The sequence below is a fragment of the Belonocnema kinseyi genome, chromosome 4 (assembly GCF_010883055.1).
Source record: "Belonocnema kinseyi isolate 2016_QV_RU_SX_M_011 chromosome 4, B_treatae_v1, whole genome shotgun sequence".
NCBI classification, from domain to species: domain Eukaryota; kingdom Metazoa; phylum Arthropoda; class Insecta; order Hymenoptera; family Cynipidae; genus Belonocnema; species Belonocnema kinseyi.
The window spans coordinates 102,784,283-102,800,005 of NC_046660.1; the positions used below are offsets into that span (position 1 = coordinate 102,784,283).

The 15,723-nt window shown below is 31.0% G+C and overlaps 1 protein-coding gene across 1 annotated transcript in view; it reads right to left on the bottom strand.

Annotated features, from left to right (window-relative positions):
* Positions 1-3,723, bottom strand: part of LOC117172075 (pro-resilin-like) — a 23,106-nt gene extending 19,383 nt beyond the window's left edge. Inside the window, exons 1-2 of the mRNA XM_033359830.1 lie at positions 3,683-3,723; positions 25-405 (exon numbers count right to left, since the gene is read on the bottom strand). Coding sequence (XP_033215721.1) covers positions 25-405; positions 3,683-3,697 — 396 coding nt within the window. The 5' untranslated portion in view covers positions 3,698-3,723. The remainder of the gene's footprint in view (positions 1-24; positions 406-3,682) is intronic.
* Between the last annotated feature and the right edge of the window lie 12,000 nt (positions 3,724-15,723).

The following is a 15,723-nucleotide window of genomic DNA, read 5'->3' on the forward strand; positions in this document are numbered from 1 at the left end:
TTATTATTATTAATTACTACTTACTCTGCCATTGTCAACGCCGTTGCTTCCTTGATAGCCCCCTTCTCCTTGATACCCTCCTTGGTATCCGACCACTCCCTGGTAACCACCACTTCCTTGGTATCCTCCAGCACCTGAATTAAAACCTGGGGTTCCATATGACCCAGAAGGAATGCCACCAAACCCAGCGCCTCCAATTGCTGCACCAAAACCACCGCCGCCACCTACTCCTGGTGTTCCGTAGGACGTTGAAGGCCTTCCACCAAATCCTCCAGACCTGTCGCTACCAAATCCGACACCACCTGATGGTCGGTTATACTGATAACCTCCAGCTCCACCATTCGGAAGAAGTCCACCGAAAACACTACTGCTGACAAATGAGAGCGCCAAGACTAGGCTCGTGAACTAACAACAAAATTAAAGATCTTGTTGAAAAATTGGTTGAAAAATTATTCAAGCCAATAAATAGTATCAACAAGATAAAGTTTCCGTTTTTCTTGAAGAAAAGATACTACAAATGTGTTACAACACACTTAAATAAGAATCTTGACATTTTCATCATTTATTTGTGCCTTATGAAAAAGTAAAGTGAAAATTAATTAGCTCAATCTACGGTCTCAAAAAAATTAAATTAATCTACCAATATTTAAAAATCTATATTTTTTAAGTAAAAAAGCACATGAAGTAAAATTACAAGTATTCACGCTATCCACTGAGGTAGTTGGTCATGGATAACAGAATTTCAATACTCAAGTATTTAGGGTCACAATAATATTTTTGACACTTTTGGCGAGTGCATAAATCGTAATTGGATGGCATCCTGAAGCTTTTGCCAGCACGAGTACGAACCCCTTTTAATCAATTTGTGTGCGGAATGCATCACTTCCAACCGATTGGCTGACCAAAGCCGCCCCTATCTACTTCATGATTTACAATGCTCTATCTTTTTTAAACTATTTATCCCCTTGCAGTAAAATTAAAATCTCCCTACCAAAAGAACCTAGCTTTTTACATGCTTCTTTGAATTCAATATTTTGTTCCTGCAAAATTAAATTATGTATCTAAAATGATTATTCTTTAAAATTTCTAAGCACTATCTATTGGTCAAGGAGTTATATAATCATGTAATATATTGTTGGGATAAGAACACTCTTCTAGATTTTCAGAGCATCAAATATAAATTTTCCATCAAATAAATTTGACATTTTGCTCAGATACTTTCATATTCTTTTTATATATTTTTTAGGATTTACTGGAATGGAAAATTATGAAAGCAAACTTTTTGTATTGAAATATTTCCAATTCTTAGCAAGGTCTGTTTTGTAAGACTTTAAGTTTAAAAGGCTCAATTTGTAAGGTCTTTTTTTAACGATTATTTTTTTTCTTTTTACTCTTTAATACTTAAATACGTTAAACGGACATATTTAAATTTTTTTGTAATTCTCGATTATTTATTAATTGTAAATCACTAAAGACTTTCAATTTCATATTGTACACTTCCAAGCACCTAAGATTTTTTTTAACTGAATTCATAACACTTGTTTAGAAACAGATATAGAGAATTTTTTCTTTTTAAGTTGTAATATGAAAATTTTATCAAAAAACATGCAAAAATGGGTAATATTGTAAATACGTTTACAAAACGAAACTGACCAACAAGCTTTAAGATAATAAAAACAAAACCTTAAAAAAGATTTAAAGTCTGTCAAAAAAGTCAATGTGCGAGTTTTTCTTGTATATGAGGTATGTAGCCCTCTTATTCAGTGCTTTAAATGTATAATGCTTCATTTTCGAAGGCTTGTGATCGAGATATAACTGCAATGTTTTTTGTCTGATTTAAAGGGCAAATCTCACATGGCTGTCTTAAAATTCCAATTTAGAGAAAAATAATAGGAGTAAAGAAAAATTTTTATTTCGAAACTTATTTTAAAGACTTTTAGTAACATGAAGTTTCCACGAAAAGAGATCAATTTGAAGTTATCGAAACTATATTACAAATTAAAAATTAAAAAATGGTCAAATTTTCGAATTATAAACATGAATTTTCTACCCAAAAAGGCATTCTCAACGAAGACATGAATTTTCAACTGGAAATGATAAATTTTCAATTATTAATAGAATCGTTAAATTTTATGCTGAAAAAAATTTAATTTTTAATTAACAAACAAAATTTTTAACCAAACATGTTCATTTTTAACTAAAATGACAAACTTTGAACAAAATACCTAATTTATATAAAAAAGATAAATTTTTAACAAAACACATGAATTTTAAATAAAATAGTTTAATGTTTAAGCCAAGGAAATCAATTTTCAACTAAAAATAATAATGATGAATGTCCATCAAAGAAGATTAATTTTCTACAAAGTTTTAAAAATAAAATATCAAACATTTTGAATTACAACGAAATACATGAATATTCAACTAAAAAAGACAAATTTTTAACTAAAAATGGATAGTTATATATTTTCAGTTGAAAAAATTAATTTTCAAGAAAGTAGTGAAATTTTCAACCAGAAAAAGCGTTATTTAACTAAAATGATCAATTAACTCAATTGATGTTAAGTTTTTTTGTCTACTGTTCAAAATAAATATTTTTTAGTATTTATTTTTAATTTTTAAGTTGTAAAAAAATTGTCTCGAGCTCCGATGTTATCCGAGACCATTTCATTCACATTGCTGATTTATTGATCTTTTAACAAAATAGTTTACTTTGTAAACCAAAAAGGAAGAATTTGTAACAAAAGTGTCGAATTTTCAAACATAAAAGGTATTTTAATCAATCAAAAATGTCACCAAAAATGTTAAATTTGTATACCAGACAAAAGAGTTTTAAAAAAACACTTAAATTGAATTGAATTGAATTTTCGACAAAATTTTGTCCAAATTTACCCCATCTCTCCGAAAATTACCTCATATAGCGGTACTTTGTAATTACACATTTTCTTTTCTAAATTTAAGTTCAACAAGTTTTCTCGTTTATTTAATTAACAGAATTCCTATCTATGCTTACTCCCCCAGTTTATCAAATCTTACTAATATGTTTTATTGGGTATGAAAGTTAGACAAAATCTTACGGTATTTTACATGGATAAAGGGGTGGCGTGGTAATTATTGAGAAAAAGTTCTTACATAATTTGTGCATGATCCCTAAGCTTCAAATGATGTAAATATTGTAGTTTATTTTATTTTTTATTTATTTATAAATATTTTGTTTCTGTAATTTGAGAGATCATTAATTTCGACCTTTAGGCAATCGCGATAAATAATGTTTCGAGGCTATCTTAGTATTATAGCAATTCAAATTTTTCAGTCAAAGAAATATTTTTTGTAAGACACCAATTTCGAACTCCTTCAGAATGTAAATTTTGTGAATTCATTGTCAAGGGAATTTTTTGGTTTCATGCTGCATTTACATCAAACCTTTTTCATCATTCAAACAAAAAATTTTGTATGGCAGTCAAATCTTTATTTTGTATAAGCTTTCTCACATCCGCAAGTCACGTTCAAAAGTCCCATTTTACGATATAGCACTGAACTTCCGTTAAGTGGAGAGAAACCACTAGCCAGATAAACTCTCATAACCATTGAGTCAACAAAACTTGTCACTTCTATGTTTAACCAATATGCCAGTGGGCTTTAGCAAAGTGAGGGTTACTTTCTGGTTTCACGATTTACCCACCTGAAGGTGATCCATATTGCTGTTTGACTGAAGAGTCCAAAGCGAACTGAGAAGATGATCCTCGATGACGCTTATATACTCTACCGATTCTTTGTTACAGTTTATTAACTATGTGTTGTGTCTGTGTATTTGCAAGTGCACTAGGATTAGTTGGATGATAGTAATGGCTAGCTTCGTAGGAGGCAGAGGGGTCGGGAGGAGCCAATCTTCCCTTCACTCCACGATATGCAACGCGAGATGAGCCATTCGTTTTATGATTGGCAGGCCTTTTGATTTTAATTAGGTGTGCATGTTAGACTTTGTCCGCATTTTACGCTTAACTTCATCATCAATTGGCAAATCGATCGACAAGAAGATTCAAATTTGATTCTGCTCTTCAACTGTCAGATTAAGAATGAAAAGTGTCAGCTTTTCAAGAAAGTCTACTTTCGCGTAACAAAGTTATATATTTAATAGGCTCTGATGTCATAACACAGTTATTACATTGCATCGAAAATACATTACATAAGGTATTCAAAATATATAATATTAAATAATATAGAGATGCGAAGTAATATTTTAGGGAAACTGAAATTTACCTAAGTTTCCTTACGTTAAATTAACTGATATATGACAATCAAGAAAAAGGAAAAAACTCAATCCATGTTTTCATTTAATAGTCCGAAAGGGCAACATAGTATTTGTGTAAAAATTTAGCAATTAGACTTAAAAAATTTCACGATTTCAAATTGCGACGTTTGAAGTTGGTTATTTCGTTGCGTTTAAGAGGTAAATATTTTAGAGTTCAATCCTTTTGTATCAAAACGTTTGCGAATTCAAGCATGCAATACGAACTGGACAGTTCTCTATTTGTAATTCTTCAAAATACAGATATGTTTTACATGCAACAGAAAATGTGAAACTTTTAGAAATGAGATACTTTGAAAATGCAGCATTTATAAATTGACAATTTCCAAGCTCAAGCATTTGAACTTTGACAAATAATGAAACTGCGTTCTAGAAAAAACGGAAAAAACAGTTGTTTGCAAAATTTGCAATGCTTAATCAACTTTTTCAAAGTTTATGGTATTAATTTACACGAGAACTTGAAAAGTTAAATAATTAGAATTTATAAAATTTGCTTACTGCGCGCTCGTACTTGTTTAGGCAAAAAAATTTGAACTTAAATATTTTATTGTATCCTGTCAGATTTCTTTGTAATTTGATCTCTTATTTTTAATAGCCTTTTTCACGAATAAAAAAAATCTTCGATAGTTAATAGACAAGAGAAAATTTGTGACTCTAATTTATGCGTATACCTTGATCGTAAAACCATTACTTGTAATTCTTATATCTTCTCCATGAATTGAAGATTTTAGTTTTCAATGTTGTTTTTCATGATTTAAAGGAAAACTGCTTTCTATCAAAAAATGGTTGACAACATATTTTCAGCCCTTTTTAGGTGAACAATTTCGTCATGAAACGTTATATCGTATCTTGTGCGTTTTTCCAAGAATTAAATTTTTTTAAATCTTATTTTATTTTTCATGTGTGAAATCAAAAATAACATTCCAATGATAAAATAATCAAAAATTAATTTTTGTAGATCCTTTCTGAGAAACAATTTTTTTTTTAATTGTTTCGTATCCTGCATAATTTAAACGCAAAATGGGATTTAATTCAGTAGCTTTTTCAGTAGATAATATAAAATAATATATAAGATAATAATATAGATAATAATATAGATAATATGGATAATATATAATATAAAATAATAAATTATAATGTATATATATATATATAATAAATAATAAACTTTTTAAAATTCTCATTATGATGAGAATATAAAAATATGATTAGTTCACAATTTAAATTTATTTAAAACGGGATTGCAATCGTTTGGAAAATTTAAACTTTTTATTAGTACATTTTCTGTAATTTTCACTCATTCCCCATTGGCTGAATAACGACTTAAATTTCTTTCAATATTTCACTCATATTGTATAGAACCATTCACTCATATCTCTATTTTGTGATGACCTCGGATCTGGTTCGCACAGAATCGGACACGTTTTTTCATGTAAACACACAAGAGATTTTATGGTCTCTGAACTGGACCCAATATGGTGCAGTAGCGCCCAGAGATGCGCAATGTGAATAACTTCAGATACAGTCCTAACTGTTTGAAATCAAGGCCATTAAGGCACGCAAAGGATGAAAGGGTCAGAGGTAGTAAAAGGTCAAGCCGGTACATCAGCGGATAGCACCAAATATTTACAAGAGTTTAATTGATTTGAAGATATTTTTGAGGATGTAACCCCACAAGAACGCATATATATGAGCGATTGATTTAATAATTCCAAGAACTGCTAGCCCACGCAGTTACACAGCCGTGTGTTAGTATATGACAGCCGTGTGCCAGTGTGTGGCCGCGTCAACAATGAGTCCTCACCAGTTTACAAAACACTGTTTACGTTTGCACAGACTGATTTAATCGCAAGGCCAGTGCGAGGCAACCCCCGAAACTGTTCTTACGTTGGAGCTCTCATGTCGTTACCTCAGGTTGGAGAATGAGCATTGTTAAAAATAATTTGCAAAATTAATTGTAACTAATTTTAGAAGAGAACTGCAGGTGAATCTTAGTGAAAATTGCAATTCTTATTTAATCTTAATGCTCTAAATGTTGTGGGGCTGATTTAATTTCTTGAATTATTCTCTAAAAATCTCTTCAAAGCGTATTTATTTAAAAAATGGCAATTATACAATTATTAATTACATGATGAATATTTTTCTGAAATAAAATTAATTCTCTAAAGAAATTTGTTAAATAAACAACTTTAACCTGCAATATTGTTTCCTGAAGTTCCCATTCAGTTCTCTTCCAAAATTAATGACAACGAACATTTCCGTTGGTTTTATAAATCATTTTTAACAATATTCATTTTTCAAATCTGATATAATTAAAATACATCATCATCATATAATGAAACATACGCATTACGTAATAACAATTGTCTATCATATTACAAAATATAAACAGGGGATAAACTAATTATAAAGAAAATTAATTTCAGTTTATACATATTTAGAAATTTGTTACAGTTAAATCCTATACAATGTCATAAAATGAACCCAGCATTCTCAATTCGCAGTGACAAGATTATTATAAATCGGACTCGCTCAATGTGCATACATAAATAACGAATATAGGGAAATAGCAGGAAAAAACAATAACAGGTTGAGTAGATAATTCTATGGAAAAGAGATATTTGTGGACGATAATACAATTTCATTAACGACACAGTTATACAAATAACCCTCAAGGGATCGATTGTTATTACTGTGTGAGCTTCATGTTATATCTATCTTCCATCCATAAAATTCCGATATAGGATCTCCCTGATTATGCACGTGCACGCACACAGCCAAACATTTACGAATGCTGTAAGTTTATGTGCCAATAACGTGCCACATTACATACCAATAGCATTTAGTGCGCTCACGATGGCAAGGTGTTTAATACCGAAAATGCTAAGTAGTAACCCCAGCATAATCTAAACGATTCTCCTAATAATTCGGATAATTCTAGTCATTATAATAATTACTATACCATCCATAATAAAATAGGAAGAGAATAGTATTTCCATCGCAAATAACACTGTCCGTACTTTCCAACTATTTTTTGGCGTAATCCAAACATTATATCATACAGGTTTTTCCACCTAGATTAGCCTAGGTATCCGCATTCTAACAGATGGTATTTTAAATGAGAATGCAGTCTATGTCTTTCACAGAATCGCTGCAAAATCCAGATTTAAAAATTTCCCGACTTTTCCATGACCAGTTTTTTATTTTCTCTGGCCGCTCTGAATTCTCCTTTCAGGTATACAAACAGTCTTACGCCCGAGAGATCAATAACTTTAATTCAAAAAATTATTAATTACGTAAGACATATGTAGAATACATGAAATTTCAATCAAATAATTCAGTTTTTAATCCAAAAATATCAATTTTAAAACGTAAATAGTCACCTTTAATTTTCACTTACAACAATAACCTTTCAAACAGAAAAAATAAAATTTTCTACCAAAACAATTAAACTTTCAAATTTTATCTGGGTTAAACAAAAAAATTATTTTCAGTGAAAAGTGAAAGTGTTGACATTTGCACACAAACAATATTTAAAATTTCAATCGAAAACAGGTTATCAATACTAAGAAAAAATGAATTCTAAGCAAATCAGTTAAATCATCAACAATGATGCTGAGTTTTAACCTGGAAATATAAATCTTCATCAAAAAATATAATTTCTTTACCCAAAAAATGGAAATTTTAACACAAAGAATACAATTTTTCAGCTAAATATATCAATTTTCAACTAAAAAAGAGTAGTTGTCATCCAAGAATCGAATATTTAAAATGTTAGACAAATTAAATTAAAATATACAAAAGAAAAACATGAATTTTTAACAAAAATGGTTAAATTTTTAATAAAATAAATGAAGTTTTAACAAAAAAAAAAGATTAATTTTCAACCATGATAATAATTTTTAAGCCAAGTAGGTCAATTTTCTATTAAAAAGAAAACATGTGCGACTTTAACGAAATAAATGAATTTTCAAACAAATTTTTTTATTCAAAGGAGTGTGCAAACTAATAGTGGAATTTTTAGTAAAATAAATGCATTTTCAACCAACAAGATAAATCGGGAACAAGACAATTAATATTCCACGACAAAATAAAAATTTTCAACCAAATAGTTCAAAGGTCTAACCCTTGTGCTGACATTTCCATTGGATAAATATTTAAAGACTTTTAGAGGAAGAGAACATTTTTTTTTTTATTTTTCCATTTTTATTTTACAATTTCTAATGTTTTAGGTCTTAGTTTTTTATGTCAAGAATTTTCAATTTTCTGTTTTGTTGTTTAATATCAGCTTCATTCATTTTAAATTTGATACTTATTTATTTGAAGTTTTATTAATTCTGAAGGACTTCTAATTTTACGTATTTAAAAAATAAAGAATGTTTAAATTGGAAATTTTGGTTATCAAAAAAAAGAATGCTTCCCGCATTTATCTCATTGCACAAAATTCCTAACGAATTCCAAGGTTTCCCGTTTTCTCGAGTACCTAGACACCCTGTTTTTTAAAACTCTTTTAATTTAACATAATACAAATTTTTCAGCGATATTTAATTTATTAAAATATATCGACAATTGAAGCTTTCAATGGGAAATTAACGGTAAATGACGAGAAAATATTGACATTTTTTACAATGAATTACGAAAATTTAAGGAATATAGATCAGTTCAATATATTCTTTATATACTTACTATAAATTTTCTTTAAGCAGTCTTAAATAATGAAATTCCCGGATTTCAAAAAGTTTTGATGATGCATGTGAGGTTAAATTATGCTGCACTTCAAGAAGATAATTTATAGACGCATCCTGTTCCACAGTTGTTTTCACAACTGTTTGAGGTCTCTAAACTCGTTTTAAGTATTTAACAAAACTTACTTCGAAAGAAATAATTTATTAACGCCTGTTTTTTATTTTTATTTGTAGACAATGGATACGTTGAGATAGCTTGTTTGTAATTCTCGATAATTAATAGAGGCTGTGTAATTGCTGAAAACTCGCTTCTTGTAATGGAAAAATGTAGGTATAAGTGCCAACATGGTGATTCTGAGCTCATTGTACGCGCCACCCATTACTCAATGCATCGCACGACTCTACTCGCTGGAATGAGACAGCACGATGTAGCGACTAATTACTCCAGACAGGGGGTTTCGAGTACGATTCTAACAGATTTACCTGCTCTTACGTGCTGTTCAGTCTTTCATATAGATTTTAATGTAGAGCTTGGCGTATGATTAAGGATAAACGGCGTTATGCAATTTACACGATGCGGGAGGTTCATCTTGTGAGCATCCATCAACTCGAGGGTTTAGCAACAAAATCTGTCTCACATCTCTCGAGTGCAGAGATTACGCTTTTAGTGAAATTTTGTGTATCAAACAGATATTTTGTGAAATTGAAAATCAATATCTAAAGTCCTTATTAATAATTCATTGGGTAATGGGCATTCCCCTCTAATTCTTGTCAAGGAATAGTAAATAAGAAAATAAATATTAACCTTATGTTTTACATGAAGCTTCTTAACTTCACTATAATATGCCAATTTCTGGTAATAAGTCAATATTTCGTATGTATAATATGATTTTGCACATTTATTTTTTAGTATCGAAATTTCTGCAGCACCAATAATAAATTTCGAACGGGTCTATGAGAAGGTGTCAAATATTTAGAAGAAAGATAAATAAATCTATTTCATTATTTTAATGCTCGATAATCACTTCATATACGGCGTTGAATGTCATTTTAGTCTTGGGTGGCCAATATTGTGTAAAATTATAAATAGTTATAAATGAACAAATTTCGAAAATCGCTCTTTTTTAGGAAGGAACTCATTTTTGAACGACGAATTGAATAAAATAGAATAAAATATTAATGGATTTTCATTAAACTTGGAACCTGCAGTTTTTCGGGGACTTAAGATTCGTTATCACGCACCCCAAAGACTCTCATTTGCCAACTTTAATGAAAATCCATTAATTTTTTGAAAACTTGTTCGTCATATTGAATCTGTTATTTTGAATTTTTTAAATCTGACTTCAGACTTGTGATTGGGGATCCCGAAAACGCTCGAAGGTGCATATATCCGTAAAATTAGTTTGATAGAAAAATATATCCCGCAAAGAGGTAATAAGTTGAAAACCATCAGATTGTTTCATTTTTCACAAATTTTATTATGTTTTTATATATTTTTAGAAAATCTGTGCGAAGGTAGTAGCGCACTTGTATTTAAAGAAATGAAAGCATTCTGAGAGAACTTCGGTCACATAATTGAATCTATTTATGTATATACCGATATTGAGTGATGGCCGGAGAAAAGAATATACCATTTCTAGCAATTTATCCTGAAAACTTTATTCAATTCATTTTTTGAAGTTTTGTAGTTACCATAAAAGCGGGACAAAATCAATTAAAAATAAAATATTTTACTGCAAACTTATACATTTCTTTATCTTATTTTCATTTGAAAGTCTTGTGGATGTGCTGGTTTTTTTTTCATTACGTACTCGCTAAATCTGAAGTAGTTAAAATTCAACTAATTCAATCAGTAAACTCAATTTCTCAACATAACCACTGTAAAGTCGTTAACGCAGAAAAAGAGAAGATTATTTAGTTACTCAAACAGACTTTCAAGAATAGGCGAGAGAGTGGATTTTAAAGAAGACAAAGGCTATCCTGGAAATTCACATAAATTACCCGCAATTTTCGATGAAAACGGAGAAAGAGTGAGTTTATAATAAATATATGAGAAAATCTTATAAGTTTTTCATATTGCAAAAGCGATTACAGTCGTTCACCAGCTCAATTTTAGGGAAAATAAAGGATTTTTGCTTTTAAAAAAGGGTCCCGGGTTTGAACTTTCGTTATTTAATTAACAGTTCTTTTCTTCGCTGCGATAAGTACCAAGTATTACAAATAAATCTTACCGTGCAATTTAAAAGAACGATTTAAAGTGATGTTTAAAAATAAACATTTGCGTTACGGACATGCGCGTCTTTTCGAAAGCATCTCATTTTTGACTAATCAATTAGTAAATTTTACTAACAAATTGGTACAAATTGATTATTCAAATACATGCTTAAAATTTAAAAAACAAAAATGTTTTCTAGTATCACTAGTTAACGGTCATTTTGTAGATGTAGCGTCGCTATATTTTTCTATTGCATTTTGGTCTGCTAAACTTGAAAATCGCATTGCAATATTTTTGTATGAATTGGGTTTTGAAATATGAATTTTTAAAAAAGAAAATGTTGATGATGGCTTTACTCTATGAACCATATTTCAAGCTAGAAACGACCAGTTTGGTTACAAAAGGTATCAAGGTGAAGATCATTGAATCAGCAACAAATATTAGTGCCATTTTCCCTGATTGATTTGGTAGTTGAGGTGCAATGACCCGAAATATTAAAAAATGCATTGTTTTAAAAGACAAGAAATATACAAAATTTCTAAATCTAAATCATTAAAAGTTTTTTCAATGCGATTTTAAAGTTTATCAGGCCAAAATGCATTGAAAAATATAGCGTCAGTAAATGAACAAAAAATTTTTTTTGATGTGTAGACTAGTATATCAAAACATTCTAAGTGAAATATTTTCTTGATAGTGCACGCCGAAAAAAGAACCTTATATTTTACTGAAAACCAAGTTAAATCTATTAATCTTTCAAGTACGTATATGGGCAACACAGCAGTTCAGTAAACGTTACAATTAGAGGCAACTAAATATGACTATCATTGATGTTTACCAGTACCGATTCATAAGTGATGCTGACCTGCGGATCAGTAGAGTTTACCAATCCAGTCGTTATTCTGCAGTTTCTCGATACTGCAATTACGAATTATCGTGTCACTCAACGAATAATATAAAGATATCTAACTTACGTTTACGGGATAGACTTATAGTTTATACAGCATATATTTTCGTTTATACTTATAATTAATCAACATTTGTTAGTTTTACAACGCTTATAATACAATTAAAAATTTGCACTCAATGTGCGGGGGAGGGGGGGGGGGTGAACGCATTAAACTAAACACGCAAGTCAATTGTCTTAACCACTAGACTATTACACGAGTTGCGATTTGTAAAATAATATCGAAATGCATTTGTAATTCAGGTGGGGACCTTGGAAATGACTTCAGAATATGCGCCCATGCCATCGCAGCACGCAACAAAAGCTCTGGGATTTACCTTAAATCATCCAAAGAAGTCAGCTGAAACAGTTACGGAATACAAGAACGTCCTACTCCAATGAACTCCCAAGTGTACGCAATCTGTGAAGAAGTTGCACCGACCAAAATTTTGTTAATTTTAATGAAACCCCTTCCTTCCTAAGTGGGAATATTGTGTAATGTGACGACTGATACAGAAATGTCAACAAGAAATGTTTTTTACGTGATGCAGTCCATCCATTGCCTATTCCGCCGTGAATTCACCCAGTAGTAAGTGCGGATGGGTTGCGTTGTTTCGACTTTCGGGGCATACTAACCGAATTAATCAGATCGGTACCATGTACCGATCCTTCAGTAATATCCACCGCACGACTATTTTAATATCAGTTCAGTGGATTGTACATTTCTTACAGTATGTAATACCAGAGAATAGATGTTTATTTTATTAAAGGATAACCGTTAAATTAACCTTAATTTTATTGTGCCATTTACGAAATGCTAAGTGATTTTCACATTTTTACTCTCTTATTATGAGCAGTGTATACTGTTATGGTTACAATAAACCATCTACATTTCTTGATAAGTAAATATTACCTTTCTGTTTTGTGCGTGTGTAATATTATTTTATAATCGCAATCAAGCTGTTAATGTTCTTCTACCTTATTTTAGAGTCGGTACCCTCCTTTTTAACATTTATTAAACACCTGAATTGCAGATTCTGCATTAAACATCACTCTTAGGTAATTTCAGACTTTGTATGCTTATTTTTCTTACAGCTGAAAATAAGTAAACTTTTCTACTTAAAGTAAGTATTTTAGAGCGATAGTAGTTAGTTTTGAGGCGTCCAACATGTAGCCCAGTTTTAAGCGTTTAATTTTAGTGAGTTTGTGAATTAAAAATTAATTATATTTCTGCCTAGTTCTCGGACTTACTACTCGGAATCCTTAGTTTTTTCAATAATAATTTAGGTTCGGGAATGGGAAAATCAAAAGCGCGACAGACAGGCACATTTGTAAAAACCTGTTTTTCGGGTTCAGGGAGTCTCCAAACGTAGACATTTGATAAAAACTGAGGGAGGGGGCAAATTTTACAGAAATCCTTTTATATATTATACCTTCTATATTATGCTTTCTTGAATCCTTATATATATAGGGTGAATTTTTTAACTTGAAACTTTCAAATATCTCGAAAAATAGGCACTCTATGTAAAAATGCTATGAATCACAATTTAATCACTCTGAGGAGTACATACACTGATGTTAAGATCGGTTTCCCCACACCGCCCTCTGGGGGTGGGGCTGAGGGCTAGTTAGAAAACTTAAAAAGTATTTAAAAGTTTCAAGTAAAAAAATCACCCTGTATATTATACACGAGAGACGATTATATACGAGATGATCATTTTAAGGATTCTCAATGTAAAGCAGGTACATTAACGTTTTCTGAAAACAACTTCTGGTCAAGTCATTTTACCTAGTTTCGATACAATGTTATAACAGTAATTTTGGAATAATCTTACATGAACACTTTTCTTTTTGGTGGAAAACCATCTGAAAAGGTCACCAAGGCTAGATCCTTAGCAAAGACAAGCAACGACATTAATATCAAACATAATTTCGAAAAACCTTTCTCCAATTCTTTCAACTCAACAACCTCTTCGGTGACGGAAAAAATGCATCTCTTTTAAGCAACGGTTTCAGAACTCAAATGAACTGCCAATAATAGAGTCCTTCACAACGAGTCCAACAGCCTGGACATCCATATCGGCAATCAGCACGTCAAAATCAGTCCCGGCAATACCCGAAACCGAACTGTCGGAAAATGCGATAGTTTTAGAAGTACGAAGAGTGGGTAGATTACAATCTTTTATCAATCAATGGTATACAAAACAGAACCACAAGAAAATTGATACCTGTCCCTGGGCTGAGAGCATGTGTTTCCTATGTAGATTTTATTTGCTAAATACAAATCTGAAAATCAAATGCTTCTATCACGTCAATTTTTCAAGAATTTTAGGGTTTTCATTTTTTAAAACAAATTTGGGTGCAAACTTGATTAAAGACTTCTAATGGGGATGAAAAAATCCTGCCCATCACTTATCTGAAGTGGCAATAGGTTTTTACTTTACAGTGCAGCAAAAACTTGAAATCGTTCAAGATAAGCGACGAAAGCAATGTTTGCAATATAAGCGTCCTCAAGTATGAAGTTCGATTTGATCCTTTATCTCGTTTAAGCGTTCGTCTCAACAATCTCATACCAGATTCTTATTGACAATGTTTATAGAAAATTTTTAGATTTTTCTATGAAGCAAAGTATTTTGAATTTACTTCCTTTCTTTTGAATTAAATACTGGCCCATACTTCTTTACAAGAAATTTGAAAACAGTAATGCGCCATTCGAGAAATATAAACCTTGTGTCAATCGTCTATTTAGATGATATTTTGATTATAGATAATTCTTTTCGGACGTGATAAAAAAATGTAGAGGGCACAATTCATTTATTGGAAGCGCTCGGATTTGTAATTAAGTATAGGACAAGAAATTTATTTCTAAATCAAATTTAGATTTCTGGATTTTATCGCAAAACCAAAAGATATTGTAATTACCGGAAGACAAGCATAAATACTCAATATAATTAGTTAAAATATTTATAAGGAACAAGATCTTTTAATGGTAGATAATTTACGTAGTTGATAGATCGTTTAACAGCGGCGGTCACTCAGTCGTGAACAAACAAAAGCGGAGCAGAACTCAATCGGGTTTGTTCCTCAACACCGTTAGCCCTAAATCCAGCACAGTATCTGAGTTTTACTGTATCATAAAAAGTATGATAAACTTATGTCAAATTCAAATCCAATACAAAACTGTTTACTTTGGTAGAATGAAAACTTACTAAGGGCCATGAATCTTATACGGCAATATAATTTTAAAAAGGAAATTTTTTTATGATCCGTGAGAAAGTGAATAGGGAGCTTATTATAAAGGGGAGCCAATCCGGGTAGAAATGCTTCGACTTGAATGCGACTTGAATTGCCCCCAATCAAGACATGCTCAAGTCGAACCTTTCGACTTCAGCATGTCTTGAATGGGGGCAATGCTGAAGTCGAAAAGTTCGACTTGAGCATGTCTGTTTTGAGAGGGAGCCAGACTTTAATTTATGTCTTGGAGATAAGTTGTATGTTCTTCAAGTGTATACCTGTCCTAACAAAAAGGGTCATTCTGTCATAAAAACTAATCTTTGTTAATAATGAAACA